Below are 21,412 nucleotides of genomic sequence, written 5' to 3' on the forward strand. Positions count from 1 at the left end.
CGACAAAAAAAACGCAGAAAAAAGTAGGGGGGGGGGGCGTATCAGCGTACGGTATTCAGATTTTTAAAGACAACCGGGACATTTGATGGACTTCCAGAAAGCCAGAAAGCGGGACATTGGGCGTCCCGCCCGATATTCAGGCGGGACACGAGGTCAAAAGCGGGACTGTCCCGCCTAATGCGGGACGTCTGGTCACCTTAATTAAATGTCATCTTTAATTAATTAAGTTAAATTAATTTAGATTAAATACGTCCATGATTGTACGTACAGCTTCTGTACGTGACATCACGAACTGTGGTTGTTATTCAGCTACAAGTCCGTCACTGACGTGGTCACATATGCTCTCTCGATCTGCGCGCTTTCACTGACGCACGAACTAATAATATCCTATATGCACGTCCATGATTGAAGTCACGCGATCTACATCGCCAAGTTTCTGATGGGCTGCGATGCATACGGGTTGCATAGAAATTCGCCGTACATAATTCTTTAAAAGATATCGATAATATTCATTTCATGAACGTTTTCTAAAGGACTGTGTGATTTACACCACGAATCATCATGATTAACACTACGTATATTTGCTATATTATTGACGTGTTTATTTTTTTATCATCATCTCATATGTGGAAGCTTTAATTAAAGAGCACCCCAATCGCGAAAGTTACAGTATATGCCACACTCAGCGCTCAGACATCATGACACAAAACTGTTTTGCATGAAATACATTTTTATTTCTTCCTTTGATGTAGTTCTGTTAACTGTTGCCTGTTTATCATTGAGGTATTTATCGTCTACTAAACGGCTTTTCTCATAACACGTCATCAGTTCAAAGTCTTCAGGGTCGTGCGCAAACCGTCATACCACCACAACTAGAAAGAGGCTGATGTGCACAAAGGTCATGGTTTAAGCTCGCCGAGACTCACATCGAAGCGTTGGTCTCGGCAGGCGGTTATTCCACACATACACGTCCGTGTAGCAACATTTGCGAACATTCATTGGCAGATTACGGGCGACTATGATTTGAATTCCATTTCTTCACTGCTGAGTTTGCCGCGTCGGAATAACGGTGAGTAATCAAACATCACAGAACGAAAATTACTTATAATCACGACAAAGTGACTTTTCAATTGTGATATTGTAAATTGTTGTTAGGACTGATGTCATTAGTATTTTATAGTTTTATAAGAGGAAGTATACTACTCCAGCGGGGTCAAATGATACTAAGATAGATTTCCTTGTGTTAAACCACATATTATAAAACGTATTGACAATTTCGGTGTAGATCTATCGAAATCATATTTCATAACTAAAACTAAATTTATAACTGCGAATCTTTTGCTGCAAAAAGGTCAATTTCGCCCTTTTCAAGATGTTTCAACGGACCACTGGAAAAATACAGATTTAATATTTGTTCTTCATCTGATCTCTTTTGTGACGTTCGAATTTTCTTTAGCTTTTTTGAACAGTTGGTAGGTGGCAGTTCACGAGAACAAAAGCAGTATGTTGTGCACTACACCCCAGATGAATGCTTTGGTTTAGTGAGGTGCGCCTTGTTATTTTCTGACTGGTGTTAATATAATACTTAATATGCAGGCATCTTTGGAATGCCAACGATGCAGATTGTTTCGAGACAAGCTGGGGCAGAGGTTGGTTTACTTCGGCTAGCCGTATTAAAGTCATGCACTTTGTTAGCCAAGTGTAAAACAGAAATACTAAATAAAATGTAAAACTTAAATAATAAGTAAATTATTAACTTTTTAGCATTGTCACTTTTAAAAGAGTATTTCTTAAGATGATGCTCACCATTACTAGATGAATTTCTGAACTGTTGTATTTACAAATACACAAGTATTATGAAGAAATTCCATTTGGAGGTGATACAAATTTTGCATATTAGGCTAGTTAATTCTATATAATTTAGTCCACATCATTAATGGTTGTTAATGTTCATTCTTCATATGAATAGTTGTTAATTTACATGTGGGTACACAACTAAAACTAGCAACAAATTCAGAATTTACTCAGCAAAAGAAGAGAAACACTCTTATTTGTGAAGAGCAATAAATGTATTTTTTTGGTGCAGTGTTTACACTTGCATTTTAACGATTTTGTGTTTATAAATAGAAAAACCTTCACACTATTATCTAAATAGGGCTACATCAATAATCCTTTTTGTTCAGTTTCAGGTTTGTAAAGTTAGATGGCATGAAATTGTGTGGGGGTTAAGTGTTGAATAGTAAGGAAAAAATAAAGTAGTGTTGTGCTGTATAATGAACAGCAAGGGCTATTTATACTTGCTAGTGAAACAACATCCATTTGCTGAATATCACAGTGTAATCTATACAATGATAGAAATGTATGGTAGTACATGAATTGTGAATGAAACAAAATATAACTTGTGTTTACAGGTATCTTGTACTGACAAATTAAAATTTGGTGCCATTTAGAAATTTGCGAAGACCATGCCGCTTGGTGGAGGAGATAGATGTCCGCGATGTGACAAGATAGTGTACTTTGCAGAAGAGCGTCGTGCCCTTGGTCGCAAATATCATGTTGCATGTCTGAAGTGCAGTAAGTGACAGTATTTATTTCTTTGCTTAATTTATTGTGATATTATTATTTGTGTGGCATAAGAAGGTGTCCATTTACTGTTTTACACAGAGGAAGCAGGAGAGGCACAAAAAGTTTAACCTTCTTGAATAAATTATCCTATTATGGAATTGTGAACTCTTAAAATCTATGAAATAAACACCATAAGACAGAAATATCTTCTTTGTACTTATCATAATGACTTTCTTGTAAAGTTACTGCAGGGAAGTTTACAGTTTGCTGCCCATCTCAAGTAAAGATTTGATTGGTTGATGATAGTTATTTATATTTACAAGTCAGATCATGCCAACTTTTCTAAAACTAATGTCCTTTAAATGTTACAGTGCTGTGTGGAAAGTCTCTTGACAGCACCAACTGCAGTGACCATGATGGAGAAATCTTTTGCAACCCCTGCCACCGCAAGCAATTTGGACCCAAGGGTTATGGTTTTGCTTCTGGAGCATCTGGCCTTTCTGTAGATCTTGGTAATTCGTATAAGTAAGTGAGAATTCTTAAAATATTTTCTTCTACCAATTTTTTTTTTTTTTTTTTACCAATTTTAACTATTCAGACATTTGCATTTCTTTTTTAATTTTATTTAAAAAATTTTTTTTTTTTTGGCAGCTCATCTTTGGCCCAAGTTCAAGCTGGAATTGTTGTAGGGACAAAAGGTAGTGGTGACCTCTGTCCCCGCTGCAATTGCACGGTGTATATGGCAGAAAGAATAATTGGTGGTGGAAAGGCAAGGCTTTTATCATTTTTCTTCTTCACAATTTACAGTAATTTGTTTTTGATTAAAAAATAATTTGGAAAAAGTCACTTTTTGATAAACATGTGTTGCTGATCTTAAGAGATGTTTATTTTGTGTAAGTTATATTGTTGACATCATTTTTTTTTTCTGGACAACAAAGAAGGTATAGTGTTTCAGTAATTATTAATGACCACATGATGATCAAAGGCGATTTTGATTTTATGCTTTTCTTTGCTAAGTTCTGTGAAGTGGCTAGAAGTTTATGTTAACTAGTGTATTAGTTTTCATGAAGAATTTATAAATAATTTCTTTGAATACCATATATGATGCTGAAAAGGAGGAAGTTTGTTTTATGCAGTTTGAGCATGGGTCTTATTCATAACGCTGCATGGTGTATTTTGATATCAGGAGTATGTTGGCAAAATCATGAAAGCCTGATTCTATCTACAGAATACTGTTAACATTCATAGAGCATTTAAGTGATTAGAGGCTAAAAATAGGATATTACAACAAAATTTTGGTTTATCGAATGCACCTGTTTATAAGCCGCACCCACCAAATTAAAAAAAAAATCTTGTTTTCCTAAATAACCAGCACTGGTTTATAAGCCGCAGCTATATACAACTTGAAAGCTGCACCATAAACATTTCGTTTCGTTTTTGGCATGATGAGGGTGTGTGCTTGAGCAAATGATCTGAATACTTCAATTGTACGCAGCTTTCATTTAAAAATGTGAACAGTTAACATTGTAATATGAAGCTCATCGAAAAATTAATTGGAATCTGAAAAATCTGCAAACAAGTCGCATGGTTTAAAACCGGGGAAAAAGTTGCATCTTATAATCCAAAACTTACAGTAAATACCATATGTAGTGTAGTTTGCTAATGTGTTTTCAGCATTTGTTGCAAATATACTTGACAGGCTTATCACAAATCCTGTTTCCGATGCGGTGAGTGTTCCAAGTCTCTTGACTCCACCACTCTGTGTCAGCATGAAAGGGAGATTTACTGTAAAGGTTGGGATGTTATTTTCTGGTCCCTCTTTTTTTAAAATTTAAAACTAAGTCTATATTTCCGTAAAATAAATTACTAGTTTACTGTATGCAAAGATGCATTAGTATCATTATTTTTAATATTATTTAATTTTGATATTAATATTTTAGCAATGGGAAAGGTTTCTGGAGAGAAAGTAAAGTATTTGTACAAATACACTAGAGACCAGGAAACTGTCATCTGCTGCCCTTATATCGGGTGCTGTGGTCTGAATACTTATCTAAAGAAGTTCAGTTACACAGAGCAGACTCAAAACATATAGGACAGTTTTATCCACAAAACAAAACTCTAGAAACGTGTAATTTGTGGCCAAAAGAAGTGGACCTTCATACACAACTCTTCATGGCATCCCTTGATAAGAGAATTTAATTGCATAGTGTTTGTATGCAGAAAAAGAAGAAAAATGAACAAACATTTGTTTTGTACTGACTGATATGATAAGTTACTGAAATTAATTATTGCCCATGAAAGCATCTAGGCTGTTGGTCCCGAGTTGACATGTTTTAAAACAAAAGTTGATAGTTGGTGGGGATTAGGAAGGGAACACGTGGAGACAGGGTATTCTTATGCAGCTAGCAGTAAAGAATTCCAGCATTAGGTTGTTGACTTGTTGACTTAGCACAGGGATGCCCAACCTATGGCCCGCGACGCGGTGCCATCCGGCCCACGAAACCTCTGCCCACAGTGCAGGAAATCGGCATGTTAGTAATTAAAAAAAAAAAAAAAAAACGAAAAAAGGGGAAGAAGAAGTATTTATCCCTACGTAGGGGCGTCTCTCAATCTTTTTTTCGATGGACGAACATTTCGATTCAATGCTCTGACTTGGTGTCTCTACGATGAGGCCGGACATTCAGAAGTTGGTTTCGGGAAAACAGCTTCAAATATCCCACTAATTACTACATAATTAATGGTAAGTACAACTTGTTTCTAATAAAAAATGGTATCTGCTCTATTTTTTTCTTTTTTGTATTTTTGCGGTGAAGTGGCCCGCGACACGGCTGTCCGAAATGGATATGGCCCGCAGGCCGAAAAAGGTTGGGCATCACTGACTTAGCATATTTGCTGTATTAATGTTGAGCGAGTTTTTATCATTATCAAAACATGACTAATAAATGGTAAAACTATTATTATATTTTATCCTTAATTTGTTTCGTAAGACTAGTAGAACATTTTGAATAATCTTGTATCTTGATGTTATCCATTTGTAAGCATATGGTCTGATTCAGCTGACGCTATGAATGAAATCTTTTAATTATGCAGCATGTTATAGTCGCCTGTTCGGTCCTAAGGGGTATGGTTTTGCTGGTGGTGCTTCTGGTTTATCTATGGACACTGGAAAACTCTATGAGGTTACAAGAGAGTGAGTTAACGTTTTTGTCATAAAAACACAATTATGAGTTTTAATCTGTCACAAAAGTTTATAATATTGTCAGAATACATTGAGCCTGGTCACACACTCAGTCACTGACGTGTTCTTTCATTGAAAATACAAAAAATATCTGCCTGTCAGTTTTCCTGTCGTATATGGAAAGTTAGCCAAGTTGTTTTCTTACTTTCTTAGTTTCTCTATTTTCTTTTGTACTTTTTTGAGTTATTCTTTTCTTTTAAGCCAGTGCAAGGGTATATTATCACCATCCGTTAAAAAAGGTCATACATATTATCCAACAAACACTAATAACTGTAAAATATTAGGCAGTTCTGAATACACTTAAATATATAACTATATATATCTTTCTACCAAATTTCTTCTATAATCCTTAAATTACACTTCTCTCATCATTGAGCACACAGTTCTTATGATGTGCATAGGCTTCTTGAACTATTGTCTCTAAAGTTCGGCCTTTCAGCGAGCAAAGTATTTAGCTGTCGGACCTCTGGTCTAGGTCTATTCAAGCGTTAACACTGGATATCACTATTTTGTATTTTGCTACTATCGTGGTTCACAATCCTCCAGGAATCTTTCCTGCCCTCAAATGCTGGAAGAACATTCTCCCTTGATGAGGCTCTATTAACAGCTCTGAAACTGGTCCACAGTGGAAAATGCTAACTGGGAAAGAACCACTATAATTCTGACTTGATACAGTAATCCACTGTTGATTTGAAGAGACGACCGGTGTGCAATTTGCACGTCTCATGTCTTGGCATGTAGTACTTTTGGGCATGTAGTTCTTTTGTTCTTCCCTAAGTAATTCCTAGTAAATTCATTCATATTAGTTCTCTAGATATATTACTCCTTTCACTTTTGTGCATCACTCCACCATGTCCCACTCAATTATCATAATTTTGCTTACTATGTAATACCAATATATTTGCTCATTCACACATTAAATAGATCACAGATTCCAAGTAAAATATAAAAATCAATAACAGATAGTTTACAATGGTTTACTTCTGATCTTGTCTTCTTATAACACATCAGGTTCGCTCTACTGTCATGTTAGAAATTCATTCTTGTTCCCTCACATGAGAGTGAACTATCTTTAGTGCTCGCTTCAGCTTCCGTCCTTTCCATCCTGTCCATACATAACACACATACACAGCTAAGCTGACAAATATATTGTCTTAGTTTGGCATGATATACTGTCTTACAGACTGTTAACAGTATTGATAGGAGAAGAAATGGCATATTACCACGTCAGTAGCAAGGGCATGAAACGTGTATTTGTATTAGCTGTAAATAAATATTTCTGTGCTTGACAGAAATGTATCTCACCTCGCTCAAGCTCAGGTGCCTCAGATTGGCAGTGGTGGTGATGGTAGCAAGGAGACTTGCTCAAGATGCAGTCAAGCTGTTTATTTTGCAGAGCGTGTAGCTTCCATGGGAAAGGTAATTTTTGTCTGGGAATTATCAGAAAAACTTATGGAATTTTTGGAGACAATTTTGCAAAAAGGAACTTTATTTAAATAGGACATAGGTGTGTGCATGACTGTGTTTGGTATATTAACAGTAGTTCCGTTATAGCTGTTATAGATAAAAATTGGAAAAATATGTGCTTGATGAATATGACGTCAGTAACTGATCAGGACACAGAGTAGCAGAATGGTGCAGAAAATCCAGATATGTTCAGATTAGTGCATTTGTGTTCACATTTTTATTGTGATTTTTAATTGTTTTTAAAAATCTTTTTAGAAACATTTTTCATTATCTGTCCACATTGTTTAAGAACTTGAACTTTGTGTTGAACAGGTCTATCACAAAGCTTGCTTTAGATGCAGCAACTGCAACAAGAGTCTGGACTCCACAACATTGACTCAGCATGAAGACAACATTTACTGCAAAGGTATGTTGCCTACAGAACAATTTCATTGTTGCTATTTTAATTTTTAATTTTGAAGGTATCTGTAAGAATCAGCTACAAATATTTTGCTTTCATCATGTGGATCACAGGATTTTAAAGGGAATAAGAATATGACCTGATCTTCGACTGTTTCTTACAAGCTTTTTTATATAGTGAGACCTCCAACCTAAACTCTTTTACATTTTTGGACTTCTGATGCCAAATCAAGTATATGTTCATACCTTCTAGATAAATTTTTCTTTGTGATGTGGAACTCTCCAACTTTATTTATGCATGTTTCTATGTACAGTGGAACCTCGGTTAACGAACTTAATCCGTTCTGGAAAGCTGTTCGTTAACCGAAATGTTCGTTATCCGAAACAATTTTTTCCATAAGAAATAAAGGAAATAGATTTAATTGGTTCCCAGCCCCTGTTGACTCGCTATTTGAAAGTTACAGGCTGTATATATATATAGGTATTTGTTTTAATGAGAACAGTTATAATGCAATATAAACGGAGTTAAATAAACATAAAAACATTAACGAAAGCATTTAAACATCAGAAAACTTGCCGTTGTGACGGCGTGGTTGGAAGCAGGTGTGGGGAGGAAGGGTGGAATTACTGCTTTGAATCCCCTCTCCATGAGCACACGTGACATTATAAAATCGGAGGTGACTTCCCTTTTCTGTAGCTTTGAGGTTGAAGAAAAAAACTTGTCCACTGTCTGTTCCTTCTGCCTTTTTGTAAAACTCTTCGGTAAGACGACATCACATATCCGACAGAAGCATGCCACCTTCATACTTTGAAATCATTTCCTTTTTCAATTCATTTGTTGGCCGCTGCCTTGTCATTACCTCACTACTATTAACTGCTCTTAATCTTCTTTGGAGCCATGATTGATGATTATCTTATTAAAATAAAGCACAACAATCACTAAATAAGAAGGATGCGCACAGGTAAGGAACGACTGATCGTAACTGTGTCTCGAGCGCGAATGATTACATGCTGGTCGGTCACGTGAGGTTCACGTGGCTGTTCGTTATCCGAAATTTTGTTCGCTATCGGAGACAAATTTTTAACGAAATTTTTGTTCGTTATCCGAAATTTTGTTCGCTATCCGAGACAAATTTTTAGCGAAATTTTTGTTCGTTAACCGAAAAATTCGCTATCCGAGGCGTTCGCTAACCGAGGTTCCACTGTAATGGGAAACACTTTATTTTGTTAAAATTGTGGCCCATGCTTTTTATATTTTATTTTTGTTTTTGTTTTTGTTTCTTCTGTACTCATTTCATTGTCGCTTGAAGTCACGGTTACAAATATCTAAAAACAGTTGGCTGTGTAGCGCTGGCCAGAAATATTTTACCTGTTCTCATTAACTTCATGTGTTGAAAGAAACACTAGTTTTAATTCTGACTCTATCTGTTCACCAGTCCAACCATCTAACCATCCTGTTCATAGTGGTGCTCTTCCTGACTTTGTATGCTGGTGTGACGAACACTTCCCTTGTCTTGAATACCTTAATTAAAGACTAAGGAAATGATCTCCGACTTCCGAATGAACAAACCTAAGGCAGTCATCAGTATTATCCATGATGATGCCATCCTCTGCAGCGCCTATACCTCCTACGGAAACTCAGATCTTTCTCTGTTCTCACTTGGCTCTATCAGTCCTTCATTAAAAGTTTCATTGCCTTTTCTTTCATCTCTTAGTTCCTCAACCTCTTCCTAGGGAACAGGAAATATCTTGTCTCCCTTGTTAATATTTGTTCCAAGATCACTAGAATCAGGTAGAGGGACTTAGCGGCCTTATGTCATCAGTAAATCCTTAGGAAGGCATCTTGTATTCTCTCTATTTCTGATCATGTTTTGGCACATTTTCACTCTTGCAGTCTGGCTGTAGGTACAAGATGTCTGTATGCAGAACCAGTCATCACTACAACTCATTTTTAGTTATTGTGCAGCGAAACAATGTAACTCTCTCCCTTTCCATATCTGCCACCTCTCCTCTATTGAAACCTTTAAAGATGCACCGCAAATGCACCTCTTCCGTAAAAATTACTCTTAACAATCTTTCCCATAATGCTAGTCCTTTTTTCACACCCTTCCTTACGCAAGATCATTCTACTCTCAGTGCTTGTTCTTGTTCTTTGGTTCCTCTTTGTGTTTTTGTATTTGATTTTATTCTTTGTTAGTAGTGTTGTTTATTCTTTTATAGTTTATATATGTAATTCCTTTGTTTTCCTTTCCCTCGTATGCTGTCCATGTTTCGTTCTTAGGTGACCTAAGGTCACCAACTGTATCTTACTGTTGGTGAGAGTATGTGTATATATGTGTGTATAGATATATAGAGTGTGCGAGAGAAATTATTTGAACCTATGTATTTATTTGTATATTGGTAGTATGAGCTCTATCTGGAATTGCCCTTGTGGATTAATAAAGTTTGTTTTGTGTTTGAGATATGGCAATGGTTTTACTTATGTAAGAAAACAGAATGAGAATAAACCTGGTATATGTGTTAAGGTGCATAAACTAAAAAAAAAAAATCCTTGTTTCTGTAATAGAAAGTTGTTTTATCATTTGCTTTATCAACTATACTGTATGTACTTGTTTCTGCAAGCTTTTTTGGTATAGATGTCAGATTAAGATATTTCATACATGAATGAAATAATTTACCTTGAAAGTTTTACAAGTTTTTGTCATATTTTATATGTTTATATGTTTCAGCTTGCTACAGCAGAAAATTTGGACCAAAGGGATTTGGCTTTGGAGCAGCAGTGGTTCACACGCAGTAGTTTTTACAAGTTGATTTTCTGGAACAGAGAATAAGGGACACATATTATTAGTATGAATACATATTACTTTGGGGAGTAAGATGGTATGGGGAACATACTTTTTAGGAATTATTGTTTTTTATATCTTGCTACAATATAGCTGGTTGTACTCTTTTTTTTTTTTCTGGTCCCTTGTGGTTTTCTTTTTGTGCTGTTGACCAGTCATGCAAATAACTATAATTTCTCTTATTGGTAAAATTCTTATTTTGTGTATGTGTGGAGACCAACTTCTTCAAAAGCAAAGTCAATCCTTACACATCCTAACATTTTTAAGATGCATTCCTTCATATAACATCCCTCAAGATTTTGTTTGACCATGGATAGTTTATTTTTTCTACTTTATTGAAGTTATTGCAAATGCAAATTTATCACATTTTGTTCATTTGTAAGCTGTATTTGATTCCACCTTTTCTAACAGAATTTTACTTAACACATATTCAGGCAGGGTTCCCAGGTCCTTGCAAGGTCCTTTTAAGTCCTTTTATATTGAAATTTCGCCGAAAGGCCTTTTAAGTCCTTTTATTTGCCATGCGGTCCTTTCAAATTCTCACACAGGTCCTTACATTTTCTCTGTGACCCTTTTAAGTCCTTTTATCGATAAAATATTACCACAAATTTATTTCCGGAGTTGACTTTGGCGCAAAATACCGACAATTTTTCGCCGCATGTTTGGTCTACACATCTGTACAACACTAGTTGCCCTTCCGTATTCGCAAAAAACACTCTTTTTTCAAAAGGTCTTTAGAAACTTACTCTTTCTTGAACTTTGATCTTCTAGTACTACTGTGCATAGCTCTATTTCTCTCTCTCTTCCCGTTAGAGTGTGTGTGCGAGAGAGAGACACGTGAACTGACTTTTGTATTACACCAAAGAATGGCTTTCAGGTTTTGCAATTATTATTACTTAGATTTCTAGAAAACTTGGAACATTAACGGTGTATGTTATCAGCGCGCTAAGGACACTTTTTAAGTTATCTAATCTAAATATGGCAGACAGGCATCAAAATTAACTCTTTGATTATTTATTACTAGAAATACATGTATTTGAGAACATAGAGAAGACCACAGATTCATAAATAATACATCTTTCCGACCACACAAGAGAAAAACTTAAGCATTGATGACTGTCACTTAGGTCCTTACGAATGCATGAAAGGTACTTTTAAGGTCCTTTTAAGGTCCTTTTTTGGCACCATCCCTGATCCCTGGGAACCCTGTCAGGGACCAACTGTGTACTACCGCTACTAAGTTGCAGAGAACAAAATGCCTCTTCCTTGCCTGATGTGATTTAATTTTTTTTTTTTTTGTTGGAGGGGGGGATAGCGTAGTCACTTTGAGCACCAAATGATATGAACATAAATAAAAACAATTGAAAAGAATCCAAGTTTCTTTTAAAATTTGTTGGTGGACCACTATTTTGCCAGATTTCATGTTGTAACAAAATACTCTTTCTGCTTGATTATAAATGTGCAACACAATAGTCAGAAGATGGTATTTTGAGTATGTTGCTTATAAGGAGTAGGTTTTTTACCTGGTTCTTTTGCATTTTATTCATAATTATGTAATCAAAAATATTGTTACTGAAAGATACTTTGCGTTTTATTGTTTAAACTCCAGCAGATTTTGTATGTTTACAAGAGCGATGCATGATCTTTTATAAATTTTTTTTAATGTGTACAACGTTTTTAATGGTTGTATCATGACATTTGTAGTTAATTCGGATTATTCATAAAGCTGTGCTGGTGGAAGTTAATTTTGTTTATCTTGTGAAAAAAAGATGTCATAAAGCTTGTTTCTTAGCACTGGGGTTAAGGGGTGAGACCCCTCATCCCACCAAAAGAAAAAAATGTTGTCATAGATGCAGCACCTTGTAAGACTTTCGCACATGACCTCACATCAATGTAATTTTTTTTTCATATGTAAAGTCTCATGTTCCTTTAAAAATATAATGCACCTTTGGGTTGTGGTGTCTGCCTAGCTTATTGAATAATGAATATTCTTCTTTTCATTAAAGCATTATTTGTCACCTTTTCAAGATAGTATTAATATTATCTATTTATTATTAATACTGCCCAGAAACATTGTGCTTTTGAAAAATTATTTTGATCATTAAATAAAGTTTATTTTAATGCTTTTTCAGGAATTTTCTCCAAAACCTAAGTTGTAACTGTTGAATTATTTCAGTGTTGTTTTCCATTTTCTATACATGACAATTCCACAAGAACTCTGCACTTTTTGAAATATTATCATTCAGCAACTAAGAATCATTTGGTCATTTTTCTTCAGATTGTGTGAAAGGGTGATGTTAGATTGTAGGAGGGGAGATCTCTGTGGTTTGGCACTTGCTGGTAATTTAAGTTGTGTGATAGAAGTAAAGCTTCAAACGTTTTAATTTTTCGGTCAAAATGTATTTAGTATACTGTCATATCTAGTAATGACATATGTTTTTATTTCTTAAAAATTAATGCATTTTAAAAAAAAAAGGAAATTACATTTTAAAATGTAAAGCTTTGAAATTTATGCAGTTTATGCATTACTATAAATATTACTGTGGTGTAGCACTTTTAGCAGGTCTTTCAGAGCATGCTGTGTCTTCCTAGAACTTTTATTGTGAAACACTTCGATGCAGTTCATAAAAATTTGGTATTGTTTCTTGCACTTTTTTGGACTTGGTTTTACAGAACGTTTACTTTTTTGGCAGTGGTATATAAGTGCAAATGAAAGATGTTAAATAGGGGCATGGGTCAGTTTGCTAAGTGGTAATAAGCATGCAAGAACTTGAAAACCTAAGCTTCTGTTTGCTAGACTTCTACACAATGAAGGGCTGCTGCAGTAAAAGTCATTTTTTCTTATTTTCGTGTTTTTTTCCTGCATGTGTATTTGCATGGAAAACCTATATGAGCTTGATGTTTTAGTGCTGATAGGCATTGCGTGTGTGTGTGCTTCTAAAATAGTGGTGTTTGATGCCAGTAGTCTTTTATCGCAATGATCTGGATTTTCAAAACAAGATGCAAAAGTCTGCATGTAAAATTTAAGTTAAGGTTAATTGTAGAAAATATGCTTTAAAGCAGGCAATCTTAATTGTGTGCATAAGGTACAATTCCAAAACAGAAATTTGTCTTCTCAGACAAAAACACTTAAAAATGAAGACATGTTAGGAGTTGATTATGCATAAACATGCATGAGCGCGCGCATTTTCCCCCTCCACTCCCCTAATGTTTGCACACTTTTGGTTTGGGTTTACTTTGGATATCATTTTTCTCTTCTAATTATGGCAATTTCAATTTGTCCGTTGTGATTTTGTGCCCAGTGTGGTGCTGCTAACCATGTCTGTGGAGTGTTGAATTTTCAGGAGCATCCGAGGCCTTTTTGCGTGGATTTTCTGGTCGTTCATACTAAAGTGAGGTCGGGGGACACAGCAAGGCCCAGATTTTGAGACTACTGTGTACTACTAGCGATCATAATCGCTAGCATATTGTTATGTTCTGGGGACGTAGAGCTAAACTCAGGTCCCGATCAGGGCTTAGAGAAAACTTAACTCCAAGGCCAGTTCTAACGACCTTGATTCTAAATTAATGCTCAGCCATTTTGAACCGTCAGTAAAAGCTCACCAGAAGTATTTTTTAAAAATTGATTGATGGGCATATTCAACCCATTATGACTTACATTGTGAAGCATGGGGCACTATAGCTAATTTGAATATCATTAAGACTTCATTTATCTTCCCTAAGACGATTTCTAAAAGTCCGAGTACGAACTCTTAACAGATTAGTTATAGTGAGACGTCGAGATGTCCATTTAATCATCAATAATATATTTGTAAACGCTATTAAGTATTCGTTACGTATTTTGTGCATGCCTGTAAATAGATTACTTAACAAAGCGTGCAATATGTTACATCTCAACAGTCAAAACAAAATGACGAGGGCCTCTTCTGAGTATTTCTTGTTATTTCAACATTGTTATGGGCATGTCTTGGAGAACCAAGAGGTTGGAGACCCTGACCCTTTTTGTTTCTGCTTTTAAACAGAGGTTTCAGGGTTGTTATCAACAAGACTGAAATTATGTTCAAAGAACGTTATGAACCATCGATCTTTCAGATCTTTCTCAGTCAATGTTTATTTATACAGCTTGTCAAATGCTGGTGTTCAAAGCACCCTGGTTAGAATTAGACTAAGGGTCTCGATCATCCATAAAATCGCATGCCCTAAGATACGTAGTTAACCCCATTGCTATGGATCGTAACTGTCCGTTCTGTCATGATATTGAAGAATCAGAACTACATTTCATTTTTATTTTCCCGGCATGCAATAAATTCGATAGAAATTCATACCCATTATACTGCTTTCTAGTGAGCTCATTACGGAGAACAAGAGAGGGGAAAGCATACATTCTTGAAGTGTCCCCATGTTGGAGGGTCTGATCCTCTGATACTATTTATTCAGTCTACCTGAACAGACGAACCAGACCCTCACAACAGCTGTCGGTGGAATTATTATTATTATTATTATTATTATTATTTGTTGTTGAGACCATGCAGTGTCTACGGCCAATCCTTCAAGAACGGTCAATAAAACTAGATCAGTGTTGATTTCCAAACCAAGTAGGCCTTTACAAGATGTGGCTGGACCGTGTTAAAAGCGCTTGAAGAATCAACATAGGTATTCAAGTGTTGTAGGATAGCATCCAAAAGACTCTAGAAACCTCCCTTACCATACCCTGTATGGCCTGTAATCAAACCACAGAGGATCATAGTCATGGGAGAAGCTTATCAAGTTGCATACAACCCTTCCCAACACTTGGCCACAAGCTAGAACCACAGGCCACAAGTTTTCGGCGGTTGTAGCATTAGGTTTCTTTAGCATTGTTATTATTGTCATTCAGGCCTGCAGCAGCAGATCTCTACAGCACTGGTATTATTAGAAGATAAACTGCTAAACGACACGATTGCTGTTGTTTAAACGAAAAGGTTTCATCCCCAACCCCCACAAAAAGTGTTTTAATTATCCCACCCCTTTTTGGAAAGAAATGTGGAAATATAATAATAATAAGAGCCGCGCAAAATATTCTTGCGTAGACAGCATAGTAACTGGTTTAGGAAGTCGCACAATGGATAAACGGATGAAATAATTTCCAAATGACAATGCTTTCGGTGAATGTATGAGCTACCCAACATTAATCGACAGCATTTTTTTAAAAATCAAGAATGGTGCTATTAATGTTGAGTAATCACTGGTCAGACGTTGTGGAAAACTACCTAAATATTTCTTTCGGAATGGTGTCTCGAGAAGGGGGAGAGCGTGCATCCGAAGGAGTGAATAATACTTTGTTGTGCAAACCATAACCATGGCAATAGTTGAAAACTATATTAGTAGTTTCCCTACTGTAACAGCGCTCGGCCACGGCGTGACAGGCTCGACGAGCAAGAGTGAGGAAGGGGGAATATTGTGCCGTTTCACGTGGCAACACGCGACGTTGGTGTGGTCCCGCCACCCCGAGTATACACCAGCTGAATGGTCTAGAACTCTTGAGCGGGGCCGCGCCACCCTCGCATTTCTTTTCGTGCTGGTGTGTGCGCGACGGGGTACGGCCCCACTGACAACACGAATGGAGGTCTCGGTGTGTGACCGAGAACACTGGTTCTTATCGCGGTGAGGCGTCTTGAGGCTTTCTTCAATGACTACTCAGTTAGGTAAGAAAATTGTACTTATAAAACATGCTTGAGCCCCTCTCCTTGAACCCCCAAATAAAAGCAGATCAAGATGCCTCACATTCAAGTCTTGCGGCTATTACTGGCATTATTCTACGAATATAGAATACTGACGGTCTGTTTAGAGTGTGTTGATACAACTGATGCAGCACTAGTTCAGTTTCAGGAATTGTTGAAGATCAACGCAGCCTCGTTGATATATATCTTTTACTTATATCGGAAATGTTACTTAAATGTAATTTTGTTTACTTTTTGATGGTTTAAAGATTAAAAAAATTAATGAAAATAAATATTTTGGGGTTTTTCCTCATATGGTCAAATCAAACTTCCATCTGACCTGTCGTCGTTCAATCGTCCCATTCCTTTTTCTCTTTCCCCACTCATTCTCGCGAGTCCGCTCACGCTTCGACTCCTCTTGTACCCTTCTGCTCTCTTTTTAGGCTCACAACCTTTATCTTTCTTTCTCTCTCTAGCATACATACATCCGCATACCACAATCGCACTTAAGAATGTCTTTGACAGTGCATGTCATTACTGCAATAAATCATACGTAGAAAGACTTTGTAATATAATAGCTGTGTTTTGTTTGTTTTTTTCTCTATCTGTTTGTTTACCCGTCTTTCCGTCAGACGCTTCGATGGAAAGATAAAACAGACGAATAGTGTTATGCAGAAATCTGAAGATATTCGTTAAAGACGACGCATGAGCATATAAACTTATTATATTTTGGCATAACCACTTACAAGGTGCATGGAGCTTTCAAAGAGGGCGATAAATGTTGTTAGTTGACAGCACTTCTTCAACAAGAAGAACGTGAACTATTGGCCGCGCTTTTATCTGACACCCGAGAGTGCAGCTCGCTGTACCTTCCAATTCCTGTGATCATCTCTCACCGTGATATATTGATCCTTGATAGAATGTTTACCGAAACAATAGAAGTGCTACGACCACTGACGTGTCAATGCTTGAACTGTCTGGTGTTTACGATGATATAACCGCCTACTTAACATAGGGACAGACGGTATCTCCTTAACACGCAGACGGTGTTCAAAATGTAGGACCTCGTCTACGTCAGCGAATGTAGGTGCACGCGAGACAGATAAAGATTACACGCTCTCTAGACAGGAATAAGTGCTCAAACGTTTCATACAGTCTAAAAACTCGTCTCGTCCCGGCGGTTGGCCACCTCAGCCTCTGGAGGAGTAATTACTGAGCGGTGTTCGATACTTTAACGTTAGAAGTAACGTGTTCCGCCAATCTATACGTCACGACCATGACGTGCAATCGTTCAAGAGTGACCCCCTATTCCCCGCCACCAAATCCATTTCTTCCGGCCGCCCCATCCCACACTACCCGGGGTAACTGCAGATGCGAGTCATGTCCCGCAACGTCAGGTGCAAGATTTGCGACAAGGAATGTGGGGCGATTAACGAATGTAGTGCGACTGTGCCAGGACTCCGAAGCTGCTGGAATAACTTGGCACCGACTCAATAAATAAAACGAGGGGAGGAAACTGTGAAAATTCGGATGGACATTGATGTCAGCCATTTAACTCTCATGGTACACTTATCTTCCCTAACTGAAATGCGTCATTAACTGTAACTTATCAATGTTGATGGGGAAATAATAAAAAACATAATAGACAATTAAAATAATGGTCTACTTTGTTTAAAAAAGCTATTCCTGCTTTTTTGAAGAATTAATGGTAAGCATTAAATGCCGCTGCGTAGAACAGGTTAGCTGCCCGACTGCCCGACTCAAAAACAAAACAAGAAAAGTCTCAGTCAGCAGCCAGAGGACATTCTGACATTCTTCTGTCAAGAGCTCCATACTTAAGAATGTACGATAGACAAAGTGGGTGCCAGGTAGTAGCAGATGATGGTAATCATCCCTGAAGGTACAGTTCCGTGCTTCTTTTCATTATTAGAAAACATATTAGAGGATAAATGGAAAATGGAAGAAGAGGGGGTGAAATGAAACAGACGATGCGACGAGGATGAAAAGGATCAGTTAAAGGAAGACGGTATAAGGGGAGTAAAACATAGTTTGCAGAAAGAAAGAAGAATTACAAAGTTAATGTTTCCTCGTAATTGACAGAACTATCTTGGAGGCAAAAGGTATTTTCGGAAAAAAATAACAAAATACGAAGAGACGATTAACAAGATGTCACTGACCACATTTTTCAGTCTTCAGGGACATACGAAATATTTCATACTCGTTTATAAAGTAAACAAAACAAATACAAAGATTACTATACTATCTGTATATGAAATTCATGAAAACCTTTTCTACAGATATATCTAATTCCGAAGGAAAGGCGCGTGGTGTAATGATGTAGTCCTTTCTGTTTATTAACTGGCGCTAACTTCAGATAATTTAGTTGGTAAGCGCCAATGGCCACAATATTTAGTTTGATTTATCGTCACCTTCTTTGTCTTTATCGTCGTCATCATCATGATGATAAACATAACGCAATAACATCTTTTATCTGTCTTTTTGGAATTAACAGAATCAGCTATGGACACCACAAATATCAGCAAGAAAAGTGAATCGCAGCAGGAAGAAGGCGGAAAGAAAGAGATGGCCGAAAATGAAAAAAAGGAGTTGGCACTGGGAATCCTAGAAGACGAGGAGCTGTTTATGACTGTCACTCAAGAGGACCACGACACGTGGCAGCAAAGAATGGACCAGAACGAGGACACCTTGAAGGCGCGAAAAGAAACGTTCGACAAGTGGCAGGACGACCTGGTGCGTCGTCGAATGTTCGCGTACACGCGCATGAAAAAACTACAGAACTGCTTTCGCCAACGTCTGACCTTCTACAGTGACGTCAACAAGCTCATCGACGCTATGGTCAAGAAGGTGGATAGTGATGGTGACAAGATGGCGCTCGCCACGCCATTTCCGGACATCGCCGGCGCGGACGACAGCAGCAAGAACCCTCAAATTCAGCAGCAGGAGCCACAGGAACAGCAGCAACAACAAGAATATCAACAGCAGGATCAAGAACATCAACAAAAGGATTCAGATCAACAAATGGAGGAACAGGAGTGACGGAGTGAGTGTTTGAGACAGAGAGATAGAGAAGAGGACGTAGAACATGCAAGCTAAATGCTTCGTTTGTGACAGTACAAAATTTGTTCAAGAACAATGGAAGATTATTGAAATCACAGCATAAAAACAATAGGGGCAGCATTAACAGAAATAACAGAGATGATGATGATGATATAAATAATAGACATATATAGCCACGGACGTGTATAGGTGGACTGCTGTCTGTCTGCCGAGACCAACGCTTAGCCTCTTTCAAAGTTCTCCACTGTTAGTCTCGGTGAGCCTAAACAATGAATGTGACTAAACCGGAAGCTTTGTATGCATCAACCTAGTTCTACTAGTTAATCTGAAATGTGACTAAACCGGAAGCTTTGTATACATCAGCCTCGTTGTAGTAGTTACTGGAAAAAAAATCGTCTGCAAGCATCCCAGTAACACAAGTTCGCAATATAGCGCATAATCACGCTCACGAAGGAGCATTCTCGCAAGTAGGAGACAAGGAACAGAGTGCGAAGGACGGAAGGAGAAACAACTATGCAGACAAGTAGGAAAAGACATAGAAGATAGAAAGTGGAATCAGGGAACAAACAGTAAAGATGGAAAGTGTCATAAATCTTCAGAGGACGACGAGCAGGACTAGTCAATCAACTATAATCAGAACTATTGACAACTAGGTTGATTGGTGTAAGGAGTAGTACTTGTCGAACAGATGTACTTTTAGTGCACGTTTAAAGGATTCGATGATGGGTAGATAGCGGATATGGATGGTAAGCAAGTTACACTGTTTTGCAGCACAGCATGAAAAATCTGCCTACTATATGTAGTTGTTTTTGGTGATAGGGATAGAGAGCGTACGGTCGTCAGATGAAGAGTAGTGTGGCTGGGATTTAGAAAAGTTCAGTAAAATAGGGCTGGAGCCTGCAAAGAAATTAAAACGCAGCACAAACGGTTTGTACTGAATACGAGAATGGATGAGTAGCCAGCGCAGAAAAATAACAATAACAGAAGTGGACTTTAATAGCTCGACACCTTAGTCAGAGCCAAGATCCCTGCCTTCTAAGAACACAAAAACAAAACACGAAGACACAATTCCTGTGGCTCTTACGGTGAAAATAATTGGAGGCCAGGTTCGTTGTTATGCCCCTTTCATACTTATATGGTGGATTGCTTCATTTGAGTTCTACAAGTTGTAAAGTCATTGTTTCTTCTGTGATGAAAGCAGAATAGATAAACCGATACTCAGGCCAACATGGATCAGATCGTCACGCGACTGAAGGAAATCCACAAGATCACAAAGCAGAGAAATTACATTAAAACGTTAAAGTTTGATGCTGATGGAAGAAGGTCCATAGCAGTGAAGATTTTGCAAACGAAGAAACTGTCGTGGAGTGAGATAGAGAAGACCGGCAGTCGAACGGAAAAAGGGAAAAAAATGCACGATTAGTGCAATAAAGGTGCAAGATTAGTGTAAGAACAGGTTCAAAAAACAACCTTAGAACAGTGCACAATCAGGATCAGTGCAAGAACAATAAAAAATCCAAAAAACAAAAGCAAGAACACGTGCAAAAAACATACTTTGTGAAACGCCATCTCGCCTCGTTCTGATGCTGATGGCACAATTATTGCTCCAAAGTGATATGCTGATTAAAGGCGGCCGCCATCCAGCAAATTCCGCGTAGGCAGATACGTCGGTTTTCCCATTAATGAATGGTTTATTGATTCATGCCAGGGACATGCACAAAACAATGCTGTTGCCACTCCAGGTGACATTCTATACGACGCTGAACCTGTCTGGTCGTGGAAGTAAATTCCCTTCGGGCTTTATAGGCGCCTGCTCATTGGGCACGTCTCGATACAAAAGACCAGAGTGGTTGGAATAGTTGCTAGAACCAGACTGCCTATTCTGCCGTGTCATTAGTTGTACCTAATTCTTCTGGTTGGAAAAAGAAAATCCATGGACAATGAAAAGCTATCCTCCGGTATCCACCAATCCTAATGTCGCTGAAAGAAATCCATGTGTACTTCCCCAATTCACAAACTCCTAAAAATATTTCGTGAAAGAAGCGATAGAAGTTTTGTGTGTGTGTTAGAGAGAAAGAGTGCAATAATAAATGAAAATTCCTTTGCTCAAGTGCATTGTGTGT

At 37.5% G+C, this 21,412-nt stretch overlaps 2 protein-coding genes across 6 annotated transcripts; both read left to right on the forward strand.

Moving 5' to 3' along the window:
• The first annotated feature begins 837 nt into the window (after nucleotides 1-837).
• LOC112558517 (cysteine and glycine-rich protein 1-like) lies at nucleotides 838-13,356 on the forward strand. Of its 5 annotated transcripts, XR_003098178.1 has the most exons (11): nucleotides 838-1,069; nucleotides 1,597-1,649; nucleotides 2,451-2,574; nucleotides 2,937-3,090; nucleotides 3,217-3,334; nucleotides 4,265-4,358; nucleotides 5,656-5,755; nucleotides 7,096-7,222; nucleotides 7,583-7,676; nucleotides 10,399-10,516; nucleotides 11,726-13,356. XR_003098178.1 is itself a non-coding variant. In XM_025229006.1 (10 exons), the coding sequence occupies exons 2-10, from the start codon at nucleotides 1,608-1,610 to the stop codon at nucleotides 10,464-10,466; spliced, it is 921 nt and encodes a 306-aa protein (XP_025084791.1). In that variant the 5' UTR covers nucleotides 840-1,069; nucleotides 1,597-1,607; the 3' UTR covers nucleotides 10,467-10,946. The 5 variants fall into 5 exon arrangements, 4 of the variants coding, with proteins under 4 accessions (XP_025084791.1, XP_025084794.1, XP_025084795.1 ...); XM_025229006.1 differs by lacking the exon at nucleotides 11,726-13,356 and having other exon boundaries at nucleotides 840-1,069; nucleotides 10,399-10,946; XM_025229009.1 differs by lacking the exon at nucleotides 11,726-13,356 and having other exon boundaries at nucleotides 847-1,069; nucleotides 2,412-2,574; nucleotides 10,399-10,946.
• Nucleotides 13,357-13,488: 132 nt separating this feature from the next.
• On the forward strand, nucleotides 13,489-19,536 carry LOC112558518 (probable serine/threonine-protein kinase irlF). Its single transcript, XM_025229011.1, has 2 exons — nucleotides 13,489-16,196; nucleotides 18,724-19,536. Exons 1-2 carry the CDS (start codon nucleotides 16,181-16,183, stop codon nucleotides 19,266-19,268), a joined length of 561 nt encoding a protein of 186 aa, XP_025084796.1. The 5' UTR covers nucleotides 13,489-16,180; the 3' UTR covers nucleotides 19,269-19,536.
• Nucleotides 19,537-21,412: the final 1,876 nt, after the last annotated feature.

This window comes from Pomacea canaliculata, linkage group LG3 (genome assembly GCF_003073045.1).
Source record: "Pomacea canaliculata isolate SZHN2017 linkage group LG3, ASM307304v1, whole genome shotgun sequence".
Taxonomy (NCBI): domain Eukaryota; kingdom Metazoa; phylum Mollusca; class Gastropoda; order Architaenioglossa; family Ampullariidae; genus Pomacea; species Pomacea canaliculata.